Here is a 23,835-nt window from a genome sequence, read left to right on the forward strand (position 1 = left end):
AGGTGCACTATAAATGCACGTGGTAATCAAAGTTTGTATTTTTTTTTTTTCTTGGTGATAATTTATTTCCATGAAATCTCTTAGATAACCAGAAATTGCTGCTTCAGTATTTGGATTTGGTACTGCCTTGGAACTGTCTGTACTAATTTGATACTCCCCTACCTCAGTTCTCTGAATTGGATTATTCACTGTTTTCAGCTCAACAAAGTATATTGATAATTTTCATAATACCTGCTTGCTGAACTTAATTTTTCATAATTTTATTATAGTAAAACTCTAATCTGGGATTACTTGCCAAGAATAATGATTGACGCATTTTTGTTTGCTCTGAAAGCACTGTCAGTCAATTAAGGTTATTTTAGCAGTTCTGTTTCTTGGGAGAATGCTGGTATTTCCTTTTATCAGCATGTATGTTGTTCAGCATTAACTTTGTGGTTTTAGAAACTAGGGATATAAAAAAGTTTTTTATTACAGAATGATTTCCATTGTCAGATGGTTAAAGAACAGCTGAATTATAGTGTTAAAGATAGAAATGATACACCAAATGTTTTAGAAAGCTGCTTTTTCAAGCTTGTGATACTCATGTAGTATAAGCTGGTTGAAGTGATTTTCAGTCACTTCTAATGGCATTTTATATTTTTTAATGTTACTGTTGGTCTAGGTTATCTTTTAGTTAAGATTTGTCTCATTTCTTTGGCTGCCTCGCTAGCACTTTTCTGCCTTCTGGCTTGATGTTTATAAAACTGGAAACTTTGCTGGCACTACAGGCTTGTTCGTTGGCTTCACGTGGCCCCCTTACTCAGTTACGTCATGTGTCTGTAGAATGGTTTTCTGAAAACCTAAGTATTATTTCTTTGTACAAAACTGTGGCTACATGTTTCTTGTCATTATCCATTTTTAACTGGTGACCAGGTCAGTTGTGGTAGGATTTTAATCTGGCATCTCATCAGTGAACTTATCCTAGTGATCCTATCTTCGTGTTGATAGCTCTTCAATTATGACCTGATTTTTAAAAAGGACTTATTTCTTCTAACCCAAAATTTTCTCCTCTGATTTTGCTAATACTTTGGAATTAATTCAAGAACTCTTAGGAATCAGATATCACATGAGGGAAATGATGTGCAAAATGGTCTCTGCTTTCTGAGTTGTGGAGTTATTTTTTCCTCAAGGACTGTGAATTTCTCTCCCCAGACACTTGTATTCAAATGTAAAAACATAACCCAAGTCATAAGATGTTAGATTTTGTATCTGAAATGAGTGAAAATCCTTTTCTTAGCAATGTATAAAGTCACATAAGAGATAGCTGTTCTTATACTCGATTATCACTTTGTCATTATTTGCTTCTAAGTGGTAAGCATTTAATAGAGAATTTTATTCATCATATTCACCTTTTAAGTTGGATGTTTTGCTGTTTAGGGAGAAATGGTAGTGTTGGTATCAAACTGTAACTAGAGTAGACAGGCTTGTTTTCAGAGGTTAGTGGAAAAGAAGTGTTCTCAAAACATTTTTAATTTTGTTTATTTTTTTTTTCTCAAAAAATACTTTGTTTACTTATTTATTGGGCACATGGCACATGGAATCTTAGTTCCACAACCAGGGATCGAACCCTTGCCCCCCTGCATTGGGAGCTCAGAGTCTTAACCACTGGACCACCAGGGAAGTCCCCTGGAAACATTTTAAAAGATACATGAATATGTAATGAGTGCTTTAAGTCATAATTTGGTTAGAGTTCAGCTTGGAAAGTAAGCGAAAGTGTATTAAAATCTATAGGTATGAAATCTTTGTAGGCATGTTGTTGACTGGTAGTTTTAAAATATTAATTGCACTGTTCGTGCCAGTTTTATTTGATCAGCAGTATGGAGTGATATGGAATTATTTGGTAATATAAATTCTTGCAATTTGGTATACTAGAAAGATCACTTGCTTTTTTATCTGCAAAGTGAGAATGCTGTCCTGAATGCCTTTTAGGCCCTATTTAAAACTCTGTGCCCATTAAAACTGCAATTTTCTGTTGAATGTGAGGCAGATACACCAATTGTATCTGTTCAAATATTGAGTAATACAGTAGCAACCCTTTATTGAATACTAGGGTCTTATAAACCTTAGGTCTTATCTTTGCATTTGCAGCATTTTCAAAAAGGAAAAAAGAATAGGTCTGAATATCATTTTAGATGGCTTTTATTTAAAATAAGTCCATTTTGTTACATTTTTGTTATAAACTATGAATGTGATGATCTTTTTGCAAAAATTAACTTAAGCAGTTACTTTTTATTCTGATTAATTTTAAAGTATTGATATGTTCATAATTTTTGTTTCTATTGTGTGCAGGCTAGTTCTGCTTTGAATGTTAGAGCGCAAAGAGCTCTTTGGCTCATTGGATGCAATTTGTTTCAATCAAAATCAGTCTTTTAACAGTACAGATGCCTGAATCCGTTTATAAGAGTGAGACAAACATGTTATATATTTTCAAATTAGTGTTGTGTATATTCACATTGCTGTGACCACAGGAGGTATTTTATTAACCCACTGATTAAACACTGTTGGTTCCACCCTAATCTTTTATTTTTAAAATGAAAAACATGGAACTTGGGGTCTTTTGGGGACTTGTCCACTCTCCTAACATATAATGAGTTGCCCTTAACATGATTGCAAACCATTATACTTATCTTTATATCACTTTGGCACCCTTAACCTAGAATTAAAGTGAAGGATTTTATAATTTCCTTTTAGATTCACTTTTAACTAATTAAATCAGCTATTAATTTAGTTTCATTGTTGAATAAATAAATCACATTGCTTTTTATGAGGAGAATTTAATCTGTATTATGAAATTGCCAGTAAAGAAATGTGAGGTATTTAAAACTTCTTTGTTAAATAGAAATTAGCATTGTTGACTCTGTGATGGAAGAGGTGAATCTTGAAGAGTAGGTAGAGCATAGAAGAGTGGAGAATACTTCAAGTTTAAGAGAGAGAATTTGATGAGCCTGGCTTAAAATCCTAGCCTTTGTACTTTCTTAGAACATGGTCTTGAACAGTTACTGAGCCTTTCTGAACCTCAGTTTTCATTTGAGTAATAGGGGTTTACACCACCCACCTCAGAGATTTGCTTTGAGGCTTAAATAAAATTCTGTATGTACAATACTTAGCACTATGCCAGGCTTTTTGCAAGTGCTCAAAAAATGAGAGTTAGAGAAATCACCTCGTAGTTAATTTAGTGTGAGGGGTAAAAAGAGTGAGAAAATCAGTTTGAACATTGTGGAGGAAGTTGTTTACATTAATTAAAACTTTGAATGTGAGGCAGGTGAGTTTGTATTAGACCAGGACGTTGTCCAGCCAATCTTGTTTTAACTCTTAACTTGTTTTAACTTTAATCAGAGACATAGAAATGGTTGAAACATGAAATGCTGCTTTTCTGATTGCTTTGTCCTATTTCAGAGAAATGTTATCAAACTACCAATAATTTTTTGTTTGTTTTCAAAGATTAAATAGAATAAAAGTTGTTTGGAAAGTAGATGTTTAAAAAGTATAAAGTTACATAGAATTTATCTTCCTTTCCATTATATGTAGTTTTTTTTATTTTCAAGGTTGAAATTTGACATGCTTTGAATTTGCAGATTTTTCTTTTTTTGTGGTGGTAGTTTGAAAAACACAGTGTAAGAGCTAGGTGGGATGGTGAAGATGTGTGTGTGCTTGTGTGTTTAATCATCAGACCTTTAGTTTTCCTATAAAAGAATTTGGGGAGTATACTGCCTTTTTAATGAGATTCTAATTACACTCTTGCTGAATGGGAGTTCTGTGCATTTCAAACATATCCTAGCTAGCACAGTTTAGAAGTGTTCATTTCAGTGTCTGTTAAAATGACTTGAGACGTTTTCCCCAGGAGAAACCTAGTAGTGTAATTTTAGCTAGATAGAAATGGACTAAGAAGAAAATAGTCAGGATAGCAGATTCTTGTGAGGTGCTAGGAATTGGTGAGTCTGTGTAAACCAGCTTTTCAAACTTTAATCAACTGGTTATAGCTTACTAGTAAATTATAAGATCAGGGAGTTCTAAACATTTTAAAAATACATTAAAAAGAAGAAAAGCCAATCAGAGAACACAGCATAATACACATAAATACTGTTTTGTTGAATCTTATATGTTACCATACACATCCAAACTAGAACATATGTATTGAGTCATTTATTTCTTGTTCTTGGCTTCAGTCAGAAAGTCTGCTGCTAAGTCGCTTCAGTCGTGTCTGACTCTGTGCGATCCCATAGATGTCAGCCCACCAGGCTCCGCCATCCCTGGGATTCTCCAGGCAAGAACACTGGAGTGGGTTGCCATTTCCTTCTCCATCAGAAAGTCTAATTCTTCTTAAAGCCATTATGTAAACCGTACCTTTCCATCCTTTTTTTTTTCTCCTTTTGGTACTAGCAATCTCTGTGCCTCGAGGTAGGAGCCTATCCTCTTGCTGTCTGGCATTCAAAATTCCCTTCCATTCCCTGCCTTGTCAATTAGATTTGAACTCATTTTCTTTGAAAACTTTTTCTTTTCCTTTCTGATTGTCAAAATGTTTCCTCTTCCCTTTTTAGTTCCTTTGAAAAAGGAAGGAAGGAAAAAGGCCTTTGAAAAAGGTCTTAGGAAAACTATTTTCACTACATAGTAATTTATTCAGTTAGTTTATTCATCACTTATGCCTGAGATGAGCTAAGCCCCAGTTTGTAGGCAGTGAAACCACCATGTTAAAAAGGCCAAAGTCCTGGACCTGTAGACAGATCCACAGTCTGCTGGAAGATGTGGCCATGTCAGCTGCCGTGCCACATGAATGCTGTTTATGAAAGAGAGACAAACTGTGAGAGTAGAGTTAGAAATAACAGCACGGGGAGAAGGTGCTAAAGGAGAATGGACTGTGAGCAGTGGGAAGTTGACTGAAATTTTATGCAGAAAAGGTGACAGGATCAGATTTGGGCTTTAAGAAGACAGCAGTTCTGGTGATGTACAGCAAACTCTAAAATGAGGAGATTTAGTTGCAGGGAGCTTACAGTGTAGAGTTTTCCAAAGGAGGTCGAATCAGTATAGATGAAGTGGATTGTATACTGGAAGCAAGAGAAGTAACAAAACTAGGAATAAACATTGGGATAGTGTTAAGTACCTAAGTTGAGTACACGTGTGTGCATGTGCATATATGTTTGCTTATATTTTGTCTCCCAGCCTTCCTAAACAAAACCTTGAATATATAGATGATTCTGCATAGTTCCCCTCACTCCAGTGTAGCTCCGACAGTAGCCTTGAGTGTTTCTGGAGAAACATGGGGTAAGGGATATTTATAAAGCACTATTTATTCCAAGAGCACACTCCAGAGAATGGTAGCTGAGAATAGTTTTCTTATTATACTTTAAATTCTAAAATGTATATACCTCCTCTAGCAGTCATGAAGTGAACAAATAAGAAATAACACTAAAGTTTGTATAAGATACCTTAGGAATCATTTTAAATCTTAAATCCTTTTACATTTTGCAAAGTTGTCTATATCCTTTACGTAATTGGTTAATACTTAGGAGTGCCATCGTTGTGTCAATTTTAAGTGGTTTATTGTATGACAACCAAAAGTAGAACTTGCCACTTGTAAGGATTATACCACAGGTTTATATGGTTTCAGGCACGGAGACAAAGAACTGCAAGAGAACATGAGAAAAGTTAAGATACAGACGATCCCATAAAAATCACAAAAATACTAGATACCTGCTTATTTGGATATTTATGTAATCTGCTACTTCCTCTCTTCCTTTCACTCAAAAAGAAACTGGGAATATATGTTGAAAACTTAGCACTTTATTTCTTCAGAGGGAAAAGCATTTGTGCAGCAGGACTCTGTCGTGTCCTTTTGCTTTCTGTGTGTGTCAGCTCCCCATGCCTCCTCTAGTCTTCCGTCTGCATACACGCTGCCCTGCAAGGTGATCGTTTCGGGATTTGTTAGAGGTTATTGGTGTTAAAAAGAAATACATTCCAACAGTACTGGAAATCTTGTCTAGACTGACTTCTCTCAGTTCCACTCCAGGGAAACCGTACAGGGTTCTCGGTCACTGTTGGGTCTTGACAGATGTTTCTTTCCCCTCACCCGCCTTGAACAGAGCGTCGTGACACAGTGCCTTTTCTCTCACTCGGGGAGTGAGCATCTCTCTATTCTGCCTAAACAATGGTATTTTTTTAGTCTGTCATCGTCCTAGTCATTTTAAGGGAGTTGAAGAGCAATGTCCCCCACAGAACAACATAGATTGTAATCCCCTACCTGACAGATACAAAGACAAAAAAAAAGAGAGAAATAGGCCAGACTTGCTGACTTGTCATAAGCTCTCATGTATCCTGACCTAAAATGTCAAGTATGCCGTTCAGATCAGATCTCTCTTTAATCTGGTTTCAGTAACCCCGTGAGTCTAGGGACAGACACTTTCAGTTCAAATCAGCCCTGAGCAGAGATCTGTCTTCTTTGTCTGTAATTACTGTATTATTTTCTGAAGTCTATTTTGAAGTGTCTTCTAAGAATTTGTAGTTAAAATACTCATTAATAATTTAGATTTGTGTTCTCATCAAATGAGTATTTAGATATATCATTTAGGGATATTTCTTCCCCTATGTCCAGAAACTATCATTTTTAAAATGCCATCTAGTCCAAAGTCCCCTTTCACTGCCACTGAACCCCTCCCTTCTTTTGTTTATATTAATTAACAAAAGTTGGAGAAGGAAATGGCACCCCACTCCAGTATTCTTGCCTGGAGGATCCCATGGATGGAGGAGCCTGGTGGGCTACAGTCCACGGGGTCGCAAAGAGACGGACACAACTGAGCAACTTCACTTCACTCACTAACAAAAGTAATGTATTTAGTAATATATTTAGTCTTGCATGCAGAGCCTTAACTAGGACTATAGAAACAAAAATCAATATGGTGGAGGGGGATGGCGGATAAAAATTTTTCAGAAGTAAGTAATTTGGTAGAACTGTTTATTGTGTGAGCCTGTTACATTTCTAGAGAGGAGACGGAGGTATTGGACTGTTGCGGCTAATGACACCTTGTTCTGGCTTCTGACTCACCAGTGTAACTTTCTGATCATATTTTGGCTTCCCATGTACATTTGCCTCTAGGGTGAAATATGTTAAAGAGTGAACATGAGGATCTCCTTGATAATTATATTTTTTATTGTAATAAAGTTGACAATCTAGCTGAATTTACAGGACATAAAAGATATATAAGCCTTAAACTGCTCCTATTAATATCATATATGTACCCCCAAATAATAGCCTTTTATTAAACCCTGAGATACAGAAAAACTAGAAAACTATCCAGTAACCACTCTTTGAATCACTTCTTTTCCCTAGTTTACAGTATTCATAATGTTTTGAGCCTCTGTTCTGCCCTGTTTTTAGTAAACTTGGTTAAGAACACAGTAAACTTAGCTGTCAGAACGGGATTGCATGTCTTGTTTTAAATCAGTAGTTCTCAACTATTTGTCCACTCCACACCTGAGCAAGATGCCGTGTTGCCATCAGCAAGAGTGACTCTCTGAGTACTCGTACAGGGTGAAGAGACACAGATACATCTTGGATTTGACCCCTCACCCAACACACACACCATCCCCCACCATTCTGATCTCTCTTTAACGCCAATTTTGAAATCATTTTCTGTTTAAATCCATCTAAATTCTAAGTTAAAATTTAGATAATTAGGATTTCAGTTCAGTCGCTCAGTTGTGTCCGACTCTGCAGTGCGCCAGGCCTCCCTGTCCATCACCAACTCCCAGAGTCCACTCAAACTCATGTCCATTGAGTCAGTGATGCCATCCAACCATCTCATCCTCTGTCATCCCTGTCTCCTCCCGCCTTCAATCTTTGCCAGCATCAGGGTCTTTTCAAGTGAGTCAGCTCTTCTCATCAGGTGGCTAAAGTATTGGAGTTTCAGCGTCAACATCAGTCCTTCTAATGAATATTCAGGACTAATCTCCTTTAGGATGGACTGGTTGGATCTCCTTGCAGTCCAAGGGACTCTCAAGAGTCTTCTCCAACACCACAGTTCAAAAGCATCAATTCTTCGGTGCTCAGCTTTCTTCATAGTCCAACTCTCACATCCATACGTGATTACTGGAAAAACCATAACCATGACTAGACGGACCTTCGTTGGCTAAGTAATGTCTCTGCTTTTTAATATGCTGTCTAGGCTGGTCATAACTTTCCTTCCAAGGAGTAAATGTCTTTTACTTTCATAGGATTTCACCCACCTGGAAATCAGGTATTAAGCTGCCTCATTTTAAGAGGCCACTTTCTGTGACCTTAAGAACTTTATTTCTCACTTACCACTTTTACTGTTTCTTGCTTCAGTTCAGTCGCTTAGTCATGTCCGACTCTTTGCAACCCCAAGGACTGCAGCACACCAGGCTTATTAATTACCCTTTTACTTTTTCTCCTAGTTCAGTTCTGGGAAAGAAAATTTGATTGTTCAGTAGTTTACACATACAACTGTACATGGCCTTTTGAACAGTGAAAAAGACCTCCATACTCCATGCTTATTTTCACTACACACAGAAGCACACACAATTTTGTCATAAACCTTAGTGTATCCCCGTATCCAGGTATGGAAGATACACAGTGTGAAATAGCCAGAGGTAGATGCACTTCCCAGTAAAGGATGAATACTTGTAAGCAGACTTATCCAGGCCCTTGAACATCCTTATATTTTCAGTGCTTAAAGAACTAGAAGTAAAGAATTAGGAAACATAATTTCAGACTATGGTTTGGCAAAAATTACAACTCTTTAAGCAGGGCTAGCAGTGCATTTTGGTGTTCTCTTGTATTTAAAGAAAAATCGAGCCAACTTTATTTACAGCTCTTGACTGTTTGGTCACTCAGTCTAAACTGTTGTCTCAAGCTTTCTCTCCCCTTCTGGTTTCCTGGGATTATCTTTTTCTCCTTTTAAGATTAGTTCTCATCCAGACATCATTCATTCTCCCTTTTGGTCTTTTTTCAGTCAAAAAGGACATATTTTGGTCATCAATGATGTTGCCTTTGCCATTGGTAGTTCTAGAGCAGATACTGAGAGACTACCTGAATCCCTCAGTTCCACATTCTAGACTCTTAAAATTGTCATTTCAGCTCTCTGCCACATCTCTTGTTTATTTGACCTTTTACCCTAAAAGAACCTAGGCCTGGACCATCCACCATTTATATTAACCACTGGAATGTTATCCTTTGTAAATTTAAGTGTGGTGGTATTGACAAAGTAGGCAAATTCAGCTCTGTCTAATCTCTGATCTAGAAAAATATCATTGAGTAAATCATTAAAGATAAGATTGTGAAACAACACATCATTCTTAAACTGTGCATTTCAAAGTTTTTATGAATATTATCTTATCCTTCTGCCACGCCCTTAAGAATTAGGCATTGAATTGGGCGTAAAAAGACAAAGTGTTCAAGGTCACACAGGCCGTTTCTCAGTAAGTAGAGAAACTCAGCGCTAATCCCGGTAGTTGTGCTCTTCTATAGCCCTCCTTTCCATTTACCAGTCCCTAGGATCTCACTGCTCTTTCGTGGTAGTGGTGAAGTGTTTCTGACTGGTGAAAAATTGATTTAACTATTAGTGTCCTGTTGTTGAACAGAAGAAATGTGAAGTCAAGCAAGTGATTTCAAAATCTGTGATGACTTACTGTTATTTTAAAACTCTAATATAATATAGTCAGATGTGATGGGCATACTATGATGTCAGCTATAATCACTGAACTAATAATAAAACATAGTGCTTCTGCTTAGGTCGGGTTTGCATGAGTAGTCTGTAGGACAGAAACTCAGCCCTCTCTGATTTCCTTATTTACTCTTTAAAAAGTAATCAGGGCAGATGCTGTATTTAGGCTCTATTGAAGGCCTGAGACTATGGGAAGAATTGAATAGAAGCAAAGGTAGAGACCAGCTATTTAAAATTCAGGCAAAGCTGGCCAGCATCCAGAATATTCCAAAAGAATAATAGAATTAAACTTCAGAAAGTTGATGTTAGTTTTTAAAACAAAATAGTTGAGAGATATGAAAAGAAAACTAAACATAGATTTTATTGAAGAAGTTTCCAGAGAAAGTCAAATAAGGTAGGAAGCTGGGTAATTTAGCAGCACAGTCAAAAGTAATTTTATTACTATAGTTGTAAAGTTAGGTATTATAACAGGGCCCATTCAATGACACTTGGACAAAGGTTGGTATTAATGTGAAGGTTCTCAGATTCAGGTGAAGCTCATGGTGGGCACATACCTCTGTGTCCCTGGTTGCCTACCAGACAGATTCAGAATCTTACAAACATTTCAGCTCAGTGCGTACAGAACAGAACTCTTCAGACACAGAAAGCCTTACAGTCAGCAGTTGCCAGCTTTGTTTTCTGTGTTCCTATCTCACTAAACGGTGCTGCTCACAATGAAAACCCAGGAAGCATCCTTGATGCTCCCTTTCCCTCCCCTTCTTTTTTTGCTAAGAGAAAACAGAAAAACATGAAATGTTACCCCTACCTACACGCAAGTACTTTACATCTTCGTGGAAAGGTAAGACAAAGACAAGACTAAGTCAGTAACAGATACAAATTGTGGGGTAAATGCACAAGACCCCTATCATTGCCAAAGAATTTTACAAACCACTGTAGCTTCAAATTTCAGGAAAGGATACAGTCACTCTAGGATGATAGTTTTGAGGTGGCCAAGGATCCCTCCTGCTTCCTCTGGTGACCTGTGGTTTACCAGTACATTGTCCCTGATCCTTTTTACCAGGAAGGCACACACAAAATGACCCTTTGTTGATGTCTCTTCCTCACAAGCAAGGTTGCCATTTACAGTTTTAATGTTTGCTCATCTCCTGAGCATCCCAAACCACTGTTGTAAATGCCTTTTAGGGTTGGGATGGTCTGTGTCCACCTCACTGATGCTGTTTTTCAGCCTCCACATGCTGTACTGCATTGTTCCAGGTTAGAGTTAAGTGGGTACTAACCGTGTGTCTCCAGTATGCCTTCGTTGTGAAGACACCACTTCCACCTGCCATAGTGCTGAGACATAGCTAACACCACCAGGTGGCTGGTTGTCTAATTTGTCCCTGAGGACTAGCCACATTGCCATGGTCATTGCTTCAGAGCTGATTTGGAAGATCTTACATCAGTCAGGGGTAAATAAAATATTAAATCACTATTAAACTATTGAGACATGTGGGATAGCAGGAGATCCAAGTTTCACAACCATAAAGGAAGTTAAGTATCATCTGTAGATTAATCGTTATTCAGTTTTTTATTCTCTCTGAGCATCGCTTTAGTAGAAAGTTCCTCCTCAGTTTTTCTTGAGAGCACTCTGTTCTTTTATTGGGCACACACTCCTTGATTTCAAGAATCTCAAGGCATGTTGTTAACTCCGAACACAAATCCTGCTTCCAGAGCACTGCCACAGGCTTGAAACAGTTCCAGAAGATTTTCACAGACTTTACCATTTATCTCCTCATTCTTTTCTACAATAAGATGCCAAGATATTTCTTAATCCTTCTCATAGATCTTTGTCAACTTTTCCCCTCCTTTCTTGTATTGCTAAAATGTACTTAGGATATATTCTTTGATACATTGAAAAGGCTGTTACTATCCCACTTATTTGTAGCTACCTGTCTCAGAAATATCAGGAACACATCCAAGAGCCAAAAACAGAAATAAAGGATTCTGAGCAGTTGAAGTTGTCGAGAAATCTATGTGGTTTACTTACAAAACTCTTCTTCTAGCCTTCATTCAGAGCTTGCTTGTTTTCACGTAAGGTACCAGTCTAGCACTTGAGATTTGGATTCTCAGCTAGTGAGCAGAAGTATTCAACTAAAGGTAAAAACGAGACGCTAAACATAGCTGATCTTTGGAAGCCAGGCAGAAGAAAGATTTTTAATAAAATACAGACTGCCACCTGACTTTTTTTGTATTTAAGCAGTAGATTTACCTACTTGAGTGGCTCCCAAAGCTATCAATATATTTCAGTTCAGCATAATAAAAATAATAGCCAAGCTTCAATATTAGTGTACATGGTAATGACCCTTGAGTCATTAAGAAAGAATAAATTATGTTCAGAGGAAGAGACCATTTTTTAAAGACTTCCACCAAAAATACTTAAAATTTTTAATGTTTTTTGCTTGAAGGATAAACTTTGATTGTCTAGAAAATCCGCTTTGTGGGGTTGTAAGAAAGTATTAATGTACATTTCTGGTCTCTGAGTTATTTTCACTGAAGCATGTTTAATGTGATTGGCTAACAATAATGGTAACTGGTATTTGTATAAACTTTGTAGGTTTTCTTTTGCAACTGTCTTAAGTGGTCGATGGGGCAGGTGCTCTACTAAGATCTAAAATGGTTCAGCGTTTTGGCCAAAGTCACACAACTGGTAACGGGTAGACTGCTGTCCAGTGTCTCCCAGACTGTGTCCTATAACACGTAGTAACAGCAGTTAGTAGCACTAGGTGGACCTGGACACCAGGTACCTCCTGGGGAGTCCTTCAGCAGGGACCTCCTGACTTCCCCGTGAGCTGCAAAGTCTGCAGCTTGCAGGAGGAGTTTGTTAAGTCCTCGTGTATATCTCATTGAGTCCGAGAGTTGAAAATGATTTTGCAGTCACTTACCCAAGGGTGTCACAGGTGTCTCCCCTGCTCTAAAGGAAGAGAGGAGCTTATGTTTTCATTGAGTAGATGCTCCTACACTATTGAATAAAAAGCATATGGGCCCTGAGAAGCAGTTTTGAACAGAGAATAAAACATAAGTAACATTGATGAATTTCATAATGTAAAAATGGCTCTTTGGAGAATGATCATACTGATTTCTTCTTTCTCTTTGTCTGTCTAGTGAGAACTCAGCAGAGGCAATAGCAGTACATTCTAATCATCAGTCGAAGTCCCCACTGGAGAAGTTTATGGTCAAACTGTGCACACATCATCAGAAGCAGTTCATTCGTGTTCTGAACGATCTGTACACTGAGTCTCAGCCCAGCTCTGAGGACCTGCAGTCTTCTGATTCTGGAGCCATGGACGCCTCCACCTGCGATGCTGGCTGTGCCCAGCTAGGCACCAGACATGCAGAAAAGGATGCTCTGTGTCTCAACATGAAGTCTTCTACTTCTGTAGACTTGTCCATAGACTCTGGAGGCTCTCATAGCCCTCCACATTTGACAGAGCAGGCCCTAAAGGAGCCTCTGCCTGAGACAAATTCTGTAGATGGACGAGAGAAGACTCTGACTATTGTCCAAAAAGATTCCTCTGAACTTCCAACCACTAAACCTAATTCAATGGATAATTCCACTCTGGGATACCTCACTGCACCGAATTCTTCCTCATTAAACTTCCACCGCATCTCTAAGAACCTGGAGGGGCAGACCACTGAACAGGAGCAAGACACAGATGTGAAAATATGTGAAGATGGTAAAGACCATGTGCAGAGCGCAGCTTTAGTAGAAAATCTAATTGCAGTAAAAGCGGCAGCTGAAAATAATGAGGAGAGCAACAGCTGTATTGTTTCTCAAAGAAATTCATTCAAAGCTTTATCAGAAGAGGCTTGGGACTCAGGGTTTATGGGGAATTCACCTAGAACTGCTGACAAAGAGAATGCTTTACAGTGTAGCTCAAAAACACCTTTACGCCAGGACTTAGAGGCATGTGAACAAGATTCAAGGCCAAAGCAAGAGAACCATCTTCACTCCCTAGGAAGAAATAAAATGGGTTACCATTTACAGCCCAGTGATAAGAGCCAGTTTGATCATTCCAAAGATGGTTGGTTAGCCCCCAGCCCCATGCCACCTGTACACAAAGCATCGAATGGACACTCACGAACCAAGATGATACCCACCTCCATTAAGACAGCTCGGAAAAGTAAAAGAGCATCAGGGTTGAGGATAAATGATTATGATAACCAGTGTGATGTCGTTTATATCAGCCAGCCAATAACAGAATGCCACTTTGAGAATCAAAGATCGATATTATCTTCTCGGAAAACAGCCAGGAAGAGTACTCGAGGATACTTTTTCAATGGCGATTGTTGTGAGCTGCCAACCGTTCGCACGCTGGCCAAGAATTTACACTCCCAAGAAAAAGCAAGCTGCTCAACTGTGGCATCAGAGGCAGTGGTCACTCCCAAGCAGACCATTGTCACGTCAGCACCTCAACCTGCAGTAGAAGTAGAGCATCCCAGAGAAGACAAGCCTGAAGAACCTAGTAAAGAAACAACCCCTCTCACGGAAGGAGACAGAGATGCATCACCTGAAAAGGAATCTCAAGAGCCAGAGGTTTGCCTCGTGACGAATAACGCAAACCCAAGTGGCTCCCCCACATCAAAAGAAACAGCAGCCTCCAGCCCAGTGTGGCCCCTCCCTGCTCATCTTCCTGAAGAGGACCCACCAGAAGGCAGCTCCATGGTCTCAGCTCCCACAGGAAGTGAGATGTCTTCCCCTGAACGAGACCAGCAGCCAGCTGAAGTGCTGAGTACAGAGGAGATGAGTGTACCCCGAGACTGTCCCCTACTTCCCTCCGCAGACAGCATTTCTGAGGGAGGCAGTGACGATGTTGCCCCCAGACCTGTTTCCCCTCCTGAAACAGCAGAGAGAGAGGAAAGCCCTCTGTGTTCAGAAAGTCAAAGTGCCTCTGCGGGCTTGGATCCTCCCATGAGCCCAGGAAAGGCCGAGGAAGAGCCAAGTGTCGCTACTGAGGCTGAGACCGAAGACGCTCAAGAGCTAGATACCGACCCACTCTCGAAGGAAAGCAGCACTTTGACAAATGAAAACCCCAGTGAGATTGAGGAAAGTGAGGCAGCAGGTGGTACAGAAAAACTAGAGGGAGAGGACGGTGATGTAAAACATCCTTCAGAGAAAGATGCATGCGATCAAAACACCGAGTCACCTGAAGAAAATCTGGACAAGAAGAAAAAAGGTAGAAAATTCCCGGAGGCCTCTGATAGGTGTCTGCGAAGTCAACTTGCAGATTCTTCCTCTGCCGAGAGGTGCCTAAAAAATCAAAGTTCAGATTCTTCCTCTCCTAGTGCTGATGTCAAGGTTTCTAAAAGTTCTGGTGCAAAACGCTCTAAAAAAGAAGGGTACCCTGTTGGGACAACACCCGAGAGCTTCCCTACTGAAGGCTGCCATACAAAAGCTCTAGAAGACACTGAAAACCCAGTTGTCAACGAAAAGACCCCTGAGAAAGACGCTGAGCAGGAGGTTGAAGTGGGTGGGGTGATCACCAGGCAGACTTTGAAAAACATGCTGGTGAAAGAAGTCAAGGGGGAAGAAGGAAGTATTTTCCCCAGCAGTGATCCCTTAGCCACAGTTGGCCAGACCCTGCCTGGAGAGAAACTGGAAATCTATGTTCAGTCTAAATTAGGTGAGAACAGTACTCAAGAGCCCTCTGAAAGCATTCCTTGTACTTTCCCAGAACAATCACAGGGGAAGCCAGGGCCTGTTCCTGCAAAGGAGACGGAGGAGGCCGTGAATGAAACAGACAGTGCCGACAGCCAGCATAAAGATGGCGATAGTGATGACGTGCCGTCTAGCACGCTGGGATCATCAAGTAGTGGAAATGATGACACTGCAGTGCCCCCAAAATGGGCCCCGCGGCTTACAAGACTGACCTCCTCCACCTACAACCTAAGACACACTCATTCTTTGGACTCTTTGGATACTATAAAAGTGACTTCCGAAAAGGAAGCAGCACAAGGAAGCCCAATCCCAAAGGAAAATGCAGCTTCCGAGAGTGGAGATCCCATAGATGAGGGTGATGTGGACACCGTGATGGACGAGCAGCCCAAGTTTGTGGAATGGTGTGCTGAGGAGGAGAACCAAGAGCTCATTGCCAACTTCAACGCCCAGTACATGAAAGTTCAGAAGGGCTGGATCCAGCTGGAGAAAGAAGCCCAGCCAACGCCGAGGGCAAGGAACAAGTCTGACAAGCTGAAGGAGATTTGGAAGAGCAAGAAAAGGTCACGGAAATGTCGGGGTTCACTGGAGGTTCAGAAGTTTTCTCCTGTTCAGATGCTGTTTATGACAAACTTTAAATTGTCTAATGTTTGTAAGTGGTTCTTAGAGACAACTGAAACCCGGTCTCTCGTCATTGTGAAGAAGGTCAATACTCGTCTTCCAGGTGACATCCCACCCGTCAAGCACCCTCTTCAGAAGTACCCTCCTTCCAGCCTGTACCCCAGTTCACTACAGGCCGAACGCTTGAAAAAACACTTGAAGAAATTTCCCGGAGCTACTCCTGCCAAGAACAATTGGAAAACACAGAAGCTCTGGGCTAAATTTCGAGAGAATCCCGACCAGGTGGAGCCAGAGGATGGCAGTGACGTGAGCCTCAGCTCCAGTCCTGAAGAGAGTGTAGAGGAGGCCAAGGAAGGTAGAAGCAGCCATCCTCCCACCAGCTCACCGACCCCAGCCAGTACCCGCATCCTTAGGAAGTACTCCAACATTCGAGGAAAGCTCAGAGCCCAGCAGCGTTTGATCAGGAACGAGAAACTCGAAAGCCCAGTTGGTCCGGCTGTGGAAAGCAAACAGAGTTGCAAGAGTGTGTGCATCAACCCTCTGATGTCCCCCAAGCTCGCCCTGCAAGTCGGTGCAGATGGGTTTCCCATTAAACCCAAGAGCCCCGATGCAACGAAGGCAAGGAAAGGGAAGCAGGTGCCTGAGGTCTTGCCAAAAGCCGAGGTTCAGAATAAACGCAGGAGGACAGAAGGCGGCAGCACTCAGGACAGGAAGGACAAAGGGCCTGCGGTGAGGGCCAGCAGGGAAAGGCATGTTGATGGGTCCACCAGAATCTCCGCTGCCAAGAAGCCAGCCGCAAGGGACAGAAGCAGCCAGCTGCCCAAAAAGACGTCTTCAAAAGAGAATAAAGTGAAGATCCCTAAAAAATCACCTGGGAAGAGCTGCCCGCCCTCCAGGAAAGAAAAAGAGAATGCAAACAAAAGACCTACCCAGCCCTCTGCCTCGGATCCGGTGACAAAATCTGCAAAGCAAAAAGGGGCAGGTGAGTCCTCTTCCAGGCCACAGAAAGCCACAAATAGAAAGCAGAGCAGTGGAAAGACTCGGGCCAGACCCTCAACAAAAACCCCAGAGAACAGTGCGGCCCAGAGAAAGCGAAAGCGGAAGGCAAAGCTGGACTCTTCGCACAGCAAACGAAGGCGGTTGGATGCAAAGTGATTCGCAGGGCAGGAGCCAGAGCTAAAACTGTTCTATTAGAAGCAACCTTTATTTTGCATTAACTAAATCTGCTTTTATAAGCTTATCAAGCCTTTCAAATCTGCAGTTAATGGAGAACACCACAATTTAAGATGTCAGAAAGTGCGTCTCAGATGGAGAAGGGAACTTGCAGAGTCTTTCTCTGAGGCTGAGTAAGGGAAGTTATATATTATATTCTGGTTGTTCCTTGGGTTTTAAACTTGGAACCAAGCAGTTTTAGTTTTTAAAAGTACAGTGCCTTATTTATCCTTTTTGTTTTTAAATTTACAAAAGCTAAAAAGCTGATCTATGTGATTAAAGGCTTGTATTTTATACTTGACGCACAAGCACTTGTACTGTAGCCAAGAAGACCACCATCACGCACATAAACGTAGCTTTTCAGCAGCCACCCTGCAGTGTCAGTACACGAACAGATGCTCCTCTTTGCAAACCCCCGCAGTGAGCTTCCCTCTGTCTTGTTTGTCTAAACGATATTTGAAAGCTGAACCAAATCACTTTTACAGTATGTGGAGAATGCAGAGGGAATTTATAATTATTATAAAAGATTAACACTTCTGTTACCCCTTTTTAAAAATTCGTATTCGTTGTTGGTCACTCATCTCTGATGTTTTGTCATTTGAGGGAATATATTCTAAATTCTGTGCCCGTGGGACAAAAGGTTGTCACAAGGTGTTAATATTGATATATGAGGTCTGAAAATTACTCACATCCCCCAAACTGTTTGCATTACTGATTCTTCCCATCCTTTTCATTTTTGATCTTGCACGCTTGCTAGCACACTAATGAGGTTTTCATCCTACTTTGGGAGAAAAAAAAAAAAAGCTAATGTCTTTTTGCTGTAATTTGACAATTGGGATAAGAGTGACCGTTCTAAGTATTTTTCTTGTCTTGAGTACTTCTGTATTCAAAGAAAGCCAAAATGTTGTTTTCAGTAATAGGAAAGTTTAAAAGAGTATGTGTGTGTTTGGGGGTATTTGCATGTGGTTGTAAAGCCACAAATGTCTCCCATTCCCCCAGTTAAATTCTTCTCCATGCAGTGTGATAGGCTGTTCATGAGCTGAGTAATTAGCATAGGCCAGATGGCTTAAATGTAGCCTAGGGTCTCTATGAGCATCCCCCAAATCACTATGGCACCAGACTCAGAATTATAAAAAGGTCAGAGCAGCCTTTCAGTTGGAGAAAGTAGCACCAACATCTCATTGTGTGCCCACACACACCCCAGTACCAGGAGCTGATGCTCAGCTGGTATTCCAGTGTGAAATGTACATGTTTAGAGTAGATGCCCTTTCTGATGGATTAACATCATACTAGTAGTTAATGCTTATAGAATCACAATGGCCTCTATCACGTCGGGCTCTGTTCCATGGCTCAGAAGTGAGAGCTGCAATATTTGTGACTGATGTTGTTTGAGACCTGAAATGAGTGTACTGGCTTTACCTTGGTGCCTATAGCATCGCTCCATTATAACACAGTGTGTACTCGGCATCTCCATTGGGCCACTCTGCCAATAAGTCTTGGTCGCTAAAGCTTCAGCCAGCTTCTCTGACATGCTCTGTCCCCAAAATAGGCTCGTATGGACAGCTGCTATTCCGTCCTTTTTATTAAAAGATTTTCCATCCCTATTGCTTGAAATCTGTTTGGATAAACCCAGATGTACCTGTTTTCATGCATTAGTTCATTCAGATCATGATAAAACAAGTTTTCTACCCATTCTGTTAAAGTTTTGCTGTATATAATGAAAACTTCTGGGATAGGATTAGGAAGCAGTGTTTGATTCATGGGAAACTGAGCATGGTGTTGATTTTTGCAGATAGTGAAGCTTACTATCTTCAAAGAAGCCTTCCCCGCCCACCCACCCCCCCCGCCCCAGTATCTCCTCTATCCCATGAGTCTTTTTTTCTTTTTTGTATCTTTGACCTTGGCCATTCCAGAGCTACCTATATTAATGAAACTGCTGAGTGTGTGTGTGTTGGCAACCTTCCTCAGCATTAAGTTGCACAGAAGCATTAACGTGTTTTAAGTAGGTTCATTTAATCTATGTAAGTGGTTTTAAAGTTTTTTAGAAAATCTTTTCATAGAGCCGTCACTGGATATTGTTTTTGTGGTGACTTTAACAGTGGAGGTTTGCCCACATCAGGTGTGCTGACCCCTGTACGTACGTTCAGGGTGCCCCGTAGCTGCATACAGACTACCTTGTAAGGGTGCGTGGGTTAGGTTAGGGAGAGATGCCAGGCTGGAGGTAGGTGGCACTTTTCCAGTTGCAGGTTATAATCCATTCCATTCCTTTTCTCATTTCTTTTTCATTTTTAAAAGCTTATCACTTCAAGATCATAGCCTTCTCTCCCATTCTAGACAGCATTGGAGAAAAGATATCAATGTGCATCTATTTATTTTATATACCTACCAATGCAATGGCTCATCTTTAAAATCAACTTACACTTTATAACAGACTACATTTAAATAGATTGGGATTCTACATAAGTAAGACACTTAAAAGTTTAGAATTATATTTGTTGAATCTCACTTTTGCTGATTCAGTTAACTTTACTAATAGAAGAAAGGAAAAAAGTAGACTTGAGGTCCAACTCTGGAAGGCCCATTTACACTTGCAGCAGATGCTGGCAAGCCTGTCTCTCAGACATTTCCAAGCCTAGACTTGGTTCTGACTCAAGACTCCCCTTGATCTCCCCTCCTTGCCAGACCTCCTTCCTGTAGCCATCGTCCCAGTGTGGCTTGCACCGGATGCAAAGGCAGTCTGTCCCACCTTCTGGATTCCAAATTTAAAAGGAATTCAGCTCCTGGGCCTGTACTCAGAGAAGTGACTTTTGGAGCTGACGTTGATGATCAGAGAACATCAGTATTCGCTGTGAGCTTCTGGGGGAGCTGGAAGACGCCTGGAAAGCAGTCACTAAAGCTCCACCATAGCTCCCCAGAGCTGGCCCTCTTTAGGAGGCCCTTTTCCATCTCCCCATTTTCTACCCTCTGAGGCTCCCCGAGTTTGGAGGAACCACCTGGAATCTGTGCCCTTGATCAGGGTCCAGAACCTCACCCCTGGCACTGGCGCAGACATGTTAATGGTCTTGTAGCACAGCAGGAAGGCCATGGACCTTTGTTCTGCTTCTGAGGCTACGTATAGACAAATGTTAGTCACGTCTATTAACCTGAAGTTGCTAGTCCCTTGGCTCCCTTTGGTAGGCCAGTTCTGTTGTATCTGCATTTCATTAAAGACTTCTACACAAGCCTTATTTTAAAAATAATCTTGGGCCATGGGTTTCATGCCTCCTTGTTCCTGTGTAGTATAGATGGAAGAGGTGTAGTTAGTCATCACTTCATAAACGTGGTTCTTCTAATGGGGTCCTCTGTGCGTCATGAGACTGGGCAGGTAAATTTCTCACAGTTCAGATAGGTCATCAGTAAACATCACTTCATGACAGTCATTTTGAAGTTTGGACTCTTCTCCCTTGGGATGAATTCTGTAGTGAAGACTGAAGCTGTCACTGTCATTTGTGGGCAGCGTGCCTATTGAGCAGTGGGCCTAAGAGCCAAGAAGGAAAGGCCAACGTGCCACGTGAGGCAAGCTGGAGATGCTGTAGTGTCACCATCGGTGAGTCTGGTATCTGGTCACTTTCCCTGGGACAGAACTGGAATTTCCCCAGGTGCTGGCAAAGGGTACCCCAACCGCCTGCTCCTTATGGTTTCAGGTCAGCCCATGCAGGCTCTCATTTGGCCTATAGATGATCCTTCACTGCTCTGCAAACTGTGGGCTGGTCATGCTTTTGTAAATAAAAGTGTATTGGAACACAGCCCTACCCATTCATTTAGGTATTATCAATGGCTGTATGTATTTACAGCAGAGTTGAGTGTCTGTAGCAGAGACCACATGGACCACAAAGCCTAAAATATTTACTCCTTGGATCTTTGAGAAAAAGTTTGTTGACCCATGCTTGAGAGAAGAATCTTTTTTCAGGGGGCGGGAGCGGGGGGGAACTTAGCTGGTTTATCGTCTCCTTTCTCCTGCCTCTTCTTTCTGTCCGCTTCTCCTTCCTCCTTATCTTACCTCAATTTTGTTCCTTTTATATCTTTATTTTTTCTTGCTACGAAAGAGACATGTTGCCACTGCACATCAAGTACCATCTCCTGAAACCTGAACTGCCTTAGCCTCACATCCTGTTAGAATCTCCCATCACCTTTAGCCTCTAGAGTCAGAATCCATGAGCAAATAGGAATTGGAGTTGTAAAAGCATGTGGCCTGGGCCTCTCCTTTCATTCCGCTTTTATCATAGACTTGACTCTGGCTTCACTTCTTGTTTATTACTAATCAAGTAAGCCAAGATTTTCTTTCTTTCAAAGTTAGTTCAGACTTCGTTAGGTGGATGTTCAGTTTTCTGAACCTTACGTTTAGGTATGAAAAGCCTTTTCACAAAGGGAAAAAAAAAAGTCCAATCACAAACCCAAATTGTTGTTTATTATAGTTCTGGCCAGCTTCTAGGAAAATGTATTGACGTTGATATTTTTTTCAGTCACACACTCTTCTTTCAAAATAACTATATTAAAAGCAAGCCAACAACTGAAAAACAGAAGCTTGAAGTGCTTTAGAAAGAATAATAGAAAATTGGAGCATATTATAACCTGAATATGACTGAGAAGTTATGGATGATATCTTTAGGTTAAATCCAGTTAACTTCCAAGGTGTTGTCTTCTCCCTCCCCAAAACTCAAGGATCCGTTTCTCTGCTTTTTATCAAAATGAAGGATTGATAAAATTTTGTCAGTGGCTCTGAAACAATGACTGTTTCGTATGTTTTGAAACAGATAATTATCATTTGAATTGTTTACTATGAGTTTTTATCTTCTTATGGCTTGATATCCACTGAAATACTGAAATTTTTCCAAGTATGAAGTCATGTCTGTGTCAGGCATCCACAAGGCAGTCCTCACATCCCAGCATTGTGTACTTTGCCCCAGGCTTGCTCCCAAGTCCTTTTCAGGGAAAAAAGAACAAAAAGATTACTGTAGTTAAAACTAGCAGGATTTTGGGAAGCCTGTTGAGACAGCCTTTGATACAGCTCATCCCTTGAAACATGAGAGCCAACTGCTGTCATCTACAGTGCATGGGCTGGAAGACAAAGGTCTGACCTCCTTCCCTTAAAGATGTTAAGTCATGCGGAGGCAAAACCCCAGAGCCCTCTGATGCTGCTCCCAGCTCAGGCCTCGCCATGCTGTACTGAGGACCCAGGGAATCACCTGGGGCACTTCGCAGGCATCCTTGCTCATGGTTTTTTGCCTCTGGTTTGAGCTAAAGCTGGCTCTTCCTTGCAATGCCTTCCCTTTGATCCTTTTCCCAGAGCCCCGGTGGTTTATGTCAGTGCTCAGAGGGGCCGGCAAGCTCGGTGACAGAGGCTCTTTCACCTGCGTGGGACCATTCCATTTAACACGAAGTGCTCTGTAGGCAAGCCACATGGAAGTAGCTTTTTTCTCATTAAAAAGCTACTCATTTTTGGCTCATTAAAAAAGATCCAACTTGCCCATGGTTGTATAATCCGCCAGAGATTGGAGGAATGCATTAAACAAGGTATAATGGGTTATGTTTTAAAGAAAAAGAGACCCATTTTTTTGTGTGGGTTGTAATGGGTTATGTTTTAAAGAAAAAGAGACCCATTTTTAGACCCACTACAAGTGGCCCACATAACCTAAAATATAAACTACTTAATACCTGACCCTTTGCAGAAAAGGTTTACGGATCCTTGCCCAACCCTTGCAGTGCGTCATTCAGGATCAAATTGTGTGGTCAGTTAGGCACAAATATATGTTTTTCATGGCGTCCAGCACTGCAGCATTCCTTTCCTTTTAGATTTTACCGTTCCTGGCCCGTTGATCTTAGCACGCAGCTGCTATCCCACATTATTCCTAAATAATGTTCGTGTATTAAAGAACACATCTCCCTTTGTGCATTGAATATTTGTTGAATTGTGGACATTCAATCTGATCTACCAGAATACCAAGTTTAAAGTGAAAAGTACAAAGTCTTAAACTAAAAGTACTACGATTGTCCTCATGTTTATGAGTTAAGGTGAACTTGACTCTCATGGAACGACATTCCTCGACAGCAGTGCCCAGCACACACGGATTTACTCATGAACTCCAGAGCCTAGAACACACCCCTCCCCGCAGGTACGGGGCGTGCTGGTTCCACCCCAGAAACCATACAGTGCATTTGTGTACAGTATGTTGGCGAGTTCATCACTTCCCAAGCTTCGGTCGTCACTTGTGGACATACATGGCTGGTCTTTGCCTGTTTGAACCTCATTCCAGATTCCCCATTCTCAACTATCTTAAAAATACCAGCATGTCAGTGGCACCTTGTCAACACACCAGCAGCTTTAGACCGAAGTTCAGGGCTCTCCAGCCCGGCCAGCGAAACCCACTCCTGCCTGGTCAGGCCTAGCTCACCTCATTTTAAGGTCCCACCTTTGGCATCTTGCCTCTTCCCTCTCCTTCTGCCCCCAGCCCTCTTCCAGGAGGCACCTTCTCTAGGAAGCCACCTACCTTTCGAGTGCTTCGCTGAACATGTGTATGTCATATTAGAAGCATTTCATGACTATTTTTCTTCTCATGT

The 23,835-nt window shown here is 41.1% G+C and overlaps 1 protein-coding gene across 8 annotated transcripts in view; it reads left to right on the forward strand.

The window, feature by feature from the left end:
- The window catches only part of LCOR (ligand dependent nuclear receptor corepressor), a 124,181-nt gene extending 105,696 nt beyond the window's left edge, over positions 1–18,485 (forward strand). For all 8 annotated transcript variants that reach the window (XM_061402961.1, XM_061402959.1, XM_061402963.1 and 5 more), the window contains one exon: positions 12,855–18,485. In XM_061402961.1, coding sequence (XP_061258945.1) covers positions 12,855–17,181 — 4,327 coding nt within the window. In that variant the 3' untranslated portion in view covers positions 17,182–18,485. The remainder of the gene's footprint in view (positions 1–12,854) is intronic.
- The last annotated feature ends 5,350 nt before the right edge of the window (positions 18,486–23,835 follow it).

The sequence above is a fragment of the Bos javanicus genome, chromosome 26, assembly GCF_032452875.1.
Source record: "Bos javanicus breed banteng chromosome 26, ARS-OSU_banteng_1.0, whole genome shotgun sequence".
Taxonomy (NCBI): domain Eukaryota; kingdom Metazoa; phylum Chordata; class Mammalia; order Artiodactyla; family Bovidae; genus Bos; species Bos javanicus.